Genomic DNA, 6,000 nt, shown 5'->3' with positions numbered 1-6,000 from the left:
CAGTATCAATGAATTAAAAAAAAAAAAACTCTGTACACCACCCATTGTCCAACTTGATTGGCCCAAACAGGCACACACCCTTCACATGAACATACACTATCCCAACATATTTAAAGTAACAGTACATAATAATTTAACCAACATAGGCCAAACAGCGAAGGCTGTAGTAAAACAGATTTGATTAAATGTATACAGGGTATATAAAAATATACATCCACATATTATTATTACTTAAACCATAGTTCTAAATACATGTTTTAACAGGGTATTACCCCTTTTTCATAGCAACTATTTCCCTTTTTCTTTGATGTTACAGACAAACTAGGTCCAACAATAGTAGCCTGCCTTTATCAGAAACTTGCCCATACTGGTATATAAATTCATCAATATAATAACAACCAACCTCTTTTGATAATCTGTCTGATGTGTCTGTGTCTATTGGCCACTTCTACCCAATAATGGGTATCCTCTGCATCTACCAGACCAGAGTTTTTGAAAGGTTTGGCTCTAGCTCCCTACTACTCGAGCGTGGACCACTTACGCCACTCCCCCTTATTGGTGTCACCATGGAGATGGTCGCGGTGTGACGCTCCTGGTCTCCAGGAAGGAACTCCATCTGTAAACGCAAGGGAAAATGGACGATAATCTTCAACTCGGAGACAGTGGAGTTGTAAAGAATGTAAGTGATTTACGATTTCAACTTGTACACAAACAGAGTCTTTACAGAAGAAGTAACGTTAGCAATGTTTAGAATGTCATGGCAAACCTTGAACTTGAATTGTGGTTTCTCTCTTGTCAAGGCAGCCTTTCCAGGCAGCTAGCTAACGTTAGCTAGCTAACCTTAGCATTGCCATCCAGCTACCTTAACACCGTTTTACAGCAATTGTGTGATAAAAAAGTCAATCTTTAACGAATGCTTTAGAGTTACGACCGTGTTCGTGTCATTTTAAGATAACTTTTAGCGACTCGAATTATGATATTCGCTCAGGTTGCAAAGTTAGGTCGACGGGCTCGCCAGGCTGCAGAGCAAACGTCATCACTGGAAGAGTCTCGACACGTCAGAAAATCCTCTTCTTCTACGTCGATGGGAGAGGTAGCTATGATTTATGATTGACTATCAGTGCTGCTTGTAATGCCTTTTTATTTACCTAAAACCAAATATCATATATTACTTGTCATGGCCATTAACTTCACTGCATACACTCCACCTAAATACATGTGAATCATTTCTTATGCATGAACCAAGGAAGAGGAAGAGGTATTGTATGAGGGCGCTTAAGTAATGATATGGCATGGCTTGGCAGTATTCCTTTTCTAACCCTACAGAGTAACTTTATACCACAATAACATATACTGTACCCTCATAGATTGTACAGTAAAGACTACAGTATCCTCAAATCCATACACATTACATATGATTTGAATGTAGACATTCTACATACTAACTCAGCTATCATTGAGTACCTCACACTGTGGTATAAAGTTACTTCATTTTGTGTTCAAGGGATGCACTGCTCTATTCTGCTTTATAGATGTAGGCATATTACAGTACAGTTGTTCCTTTGGATGCTGCTACTTTTATGTAAAATTATTTTGAAGTGGATCCTGCACAGTGGTGTAGTGTTATTGTTTTTTTAGGCGAGGGAGCGCAAAAAAAAAGTAAGTGATGTCATAATTTCCTCAAAGTTTGTACCGACAGATGTAGCCAATTGAATAGCCTGTCATTATAGAATATGCATAAAATGGATCCTCCAATTGCAACGTCTGCCTATGCCCACACATATTGTCTAAATAAAAAAATCCTGAATGATCATTCTTCACGTTTTACCGGTGAAACGTCCAAACTGCATCTCCATGCCAATAATTTGATTGAGCTCAATCAGTTTCATGGGAATATGCATTTAGATATTTTTGAATTACTGTTTCGTGAGCGAATTAGAGCAGGTGGTGTTAACAAACAATTAGCCCTTCTTGTATTTAGTTTCAATCAAAACATATATCCTGCCTATTGGCACGCTCTGTTGAGTTTTGGCGTATTATCTTTTCTTTTTACCATTCAGCTTCAGCTAACCATCCTAAAAGTGTTTTTATTGTTTACAGTAATGTTATAGGCCTACTATGCTATGGTATTATATTCGGTTCTGTTATGTGAAACGCAAATTAATCATTATTATGTGATCTTGCAAGACATTGAATCAGCTTTGATTTACTAAACAATCACCATTGTGAGAAGTGATAATATTCTATTTGTAATAATAATAATAAGTGATGAGTATGACTATTAGGCGTAGGCAACAGATCTTGATGAGATGTCATTTTAAGCGATTGGAGCGCCCTTCGTGGTGCTGAAAGGACAGCGCCAGGATCGCGCAATGATGCTAAAGAAGTTGAACCAACTTGTGGTGCTGAAGGATAGCTCTGCCATTCGGCCAGTTCAGGAAAAAACAATAATTAGCAGTAGGCCTATAGCCTAATAGGCCAACGGCTACGTGGTATAGCTACTTGTAGGCTATAGCCTAATGTAAATACAAATACATATAGCTTAATATCATTGCACTGTTTGCGAAGAGAGCTTTATTGCGAGTAGGTATTTCATTGTATTGTGTAGCTTATACGCTGTATCATAAATACACTTTGATTTGATTAGCTTGAACACATGGTTACAATATACCCTATTATAGAGTAAAAGAAAACAGAGAGGGGAACTATCAATTCATAGAAGTAGTGAACATAAATCATCACTACGTAGAATAGTAGGTCATTTGTTTTAAAACAGGCCATAAAATCAATATTTTAGTGTGGTGTATTCATACATCACAATAAACGTTAAACTAAATGCATTATTACCTCCAACTTGGCCCAGTTCACATTTCCAATTGCCCACCCTGACATACCAAGCTAGAACGGGCCCTGCGGCTCAACCAAAAGCCAATGTAGGCTAAATATCCCAAGCAGGGCTACAGCAACTTACAGAGCGGGTCAGGCTCCTTGGGTTTGCAGTGGCCACTCTGGTTTGGGTGTCCTCTGCATAACGGTGTCGCCGTAACCAAGTGGTCACATATCGTTCTGGGTTCCACTGCACAACGGTTCCTTGGAGTTTGCCCGTTTATTTAATTTTTTTAACATTCTGATTGGCAAAAGTGGTCAAGCCTCTGACGGGCCTCCGCAGTGCACATAGCCTATAATTCTTCATCATTCTCGCTACCGCCAGAGAGAAGACAGGGAAGAAACCACCATTTACCTACCTCTAGGCTGCTATACATATTTATTTGGTTTGTCCATCTATTGTTTTTCATAGAATTGTAGTGGTAATTAAATATAATTTAGAATTTATTTGAATACATTTTCCAGAAATAGTTTTACCAGCTCCGTGTATTCTCAAATTGAAAAAAGTGAGGGAGCACCACTCCTCCGTCCACCGGCAGCACTACACCCCTGATCCTGCAGTTTCTTTGACTTAAAAGTTGTCCTACGTACCTGGTGGTCTTGAGTGGCTTTTTTTGGGGCAAAGCCCACCTACCCAGTTCCATAAGATATGAAATTGAAGGAATAGGAACTAGTGGTGCTTTTCAATTGAGACTTACCCCCATACCAGGGGATCATCAACTTGATTCAGCCGCGGTTCGATTTTTTTCTTGAGCGGATGGTCAGGGGGCCGGAACATAATTACAAATAATTTGTAGACTGCAAATTGACCGCAAGAAGCACAGACAGATATCATAATTATTTGACTAAAACATAACCATTTCAAACCTTGCTTACATTTGTATACGGTCAATTATATCTCTATAATGTGTGGTTTGTGGGAATACTTTGGAACAGATTTCCAAAATTAAAATCACTTGGAGCTGGTTTGCTGGTGTTTTTACAAGAAAAAATGTTTTGCTCAGAAAACTTGGGGGGCCAAATAAAATCACCCGTGGGCTGCCAGTTGGGGAACCCTGCTCTACTGTAATTGTGTTTCCATCAGGAGTGTGACAGTAAAGACTTGGAGCGAGCAGAATCAACAACCTCTGCATCATTCGGCAGTTGCTTTGTGAGAAGGTGTTAAAGTTCACAGTTAGCCATTGTTATGTAAACGCTGGCTGAAAAGTACCCAGCGCCTGGGCTTGGCCTCAAGTCAGGGCAGGTCCGCTGAAGCCATGGCCCAGTGAGACACGGGGGGCCGGTCCACATAGATGCAAACAGAAAAGTCATGAGCCTTTTTGGTAAAACACCAGAGTAAATCCTCAGTGGAAACTCGCCATAGATGTTATTTTGGTACATTGTTGCCTGTTCTATAACTTTGGCTGTTATGAAGAGAGAGGATAGTTTTGAGTTAGTCTGATTTTTGTTCAGTGCTGTGTACTAATCCATGCTAATTCATACCTGCCCTTGCTCCTGGACCCTCATCTCCCACAGTCACACAGAAAATGATTACAGGCATAATTGCTTTCAAAGTCAAATTGGAAATGACATAACAAAGTCAACCACAACTCCACAGCATTGGCATTCATGGTATGGACGTCTTACTTGTCCCTAGTAGTGGCAAATTGTAAGACAGCCAGCATTCCCTGATGAGGAATTCCAGCAATGCTTTTGCACTAATCTTCCCAAATTAGGGCAATTTCCCTAATTTAGAATTACAATTCTCGGGCCCCTAGTGACCTGCCATGCACATGAAATGCATTTTCTCCGGTGGCGTGCGACTGTCAGGTTTATTTATCAGCGCTGGTCTGTTTTTCAAATAAATACCCACTGAGTGGTTACATTCTTGACATCCTTTTAAACAAAGGCTGAACTGCATTCATGGGCTGTTAGTCTGAGTTTGACAAGCACAAGGGCATACTGCTTAGACTAGGGGTACTCAAATACTATTTGTAAAGGTCCAGTCACACAAATTCCAGCGTAGTAACAAACCCCAACTTCACCCACTCACCAAGCTGTGCCACGTCTATTTTTATTTGGCACAAGCACTGTCTATTACACAAATTGTTCACAACAGTATGACAACCTAATTGCCTAAATACACTCCACTGCCACTATTCTACTGTGACTGTAAAGTTCATATATGGTCATACAGTCTTGTGGAAGTAACTAACTTCTTCAATCAACCTCCCTCTTTGGGTGAGGATGAAAAAATGTCATTACGTCATTGGTATGTTAATGAGTTTATTTGTAGTTATTTTTCATGTTCAAATAACTCATCATAAGCTAAAGATAGGTCTTCATCTTCTAAGATCAACTGCTTTTGTATCGTCTTTGTCAACAGTATTTACCCTCATGAATTCATAGTTACATAGAGCACTCTGTGTTCTTTTTGGTAGCAGACTGTAAAAGCAGAGTTTATTGATAAGTTGCCACATTTGTCATTAATTTAGCCTCCCTTGTTCTTGTTGAAATCAAATGTTTTACTAATTGCATAAAATGACTTGTTCAGCCTCAACCTCCCAGCTTAATACCAGCAGCCAGACTCCCCTTCCTCTCTAGACGCTGACATTCTCATTTATAAATGGGTTTGGTGAAGGAACCAGCCATGGCATGTCGAAAGTAAGAAATTCCTCCTGACCAATATGTCCTTTGCAGACCCAATTTGGTAATGAGAATGTTGTGCTTTTTTTCCTAATTCATTTGTCTGCTGCCTACCCTTGTGTGCTCTGAGGAATTCATTCATTCAAGTGCTGCTCCCCAACTCCCCGGGCCCCGGTCTCAGGACCACAATACAAATTCAATTCACTATTTTCAGTACTATTTTCAGAATCAAAGAATGAGAGGGAGAGGGGATTATTTTTCCTGTAAAGCTATTTTAGGTCAGACTTGAAGCCCGCCCGGGCAGTCCTCTGTGTAGCAGTTCCCACACTCTGCTCCATATGTTCAGGCTCTGTTATTGGACAGGAGTTAAAACCATAATAAACAACACAATGGTTTGCATATAGATGGCAATACGTTGTGCATGCAAGTATTTTGTATGTGTGCTTAGTGAGAAGGCATGTCATCTTTGCCAGAAACGTGCAGCTATCT

The 6,000-nt window shown here is 40.0% G+C and overlaps 1 protein-coding gene across 1 annotated transcript in view; it reads left to right on the top strand.

The window, feature by feature from the left end:
• The first annotated feature begins 592 nt into the window (after window positions 1-592).
• ift43 (intraflagellar transport 43 homolog (Chlamydomonas)) overlaps window positions 593-6,000 on the top strand; it is a 34,350-nt gene continuing 28,942 nt past the window's right edge. Inside the window, exons 1-2 of the mRNA XM_084143669.1 lie at window positions 593-679; window positions 989-1,093. Coding sequence (XP_083999795.1) covers window positions 635-679; window positions 989-1,093 — 150 coding nt within the window. The 5' untranslated portion in view covers window positions 593-634. The remainder of the gene's footprint in view (window positions 680-988; window positions 1,094-6,000) is intronic.

This window comes from Coregonus lavaretus (assembly GCF_964263955.1).
Source record: "Coregonus lavaretus genome assembly, chromosome: 27".
Classification (NCBI taxonomy): Eukaryota; Metazoa; Chordata; class Actinopteri; order Salmoniformes; family Salmonidae; genus Coregonus; species Coregonus lavaretus.
The sequence above is the reverse complement of the archived record's forward strand: the minus strand, read 5'-3'. Positions and strand labels throughout refer to the sequence as shown.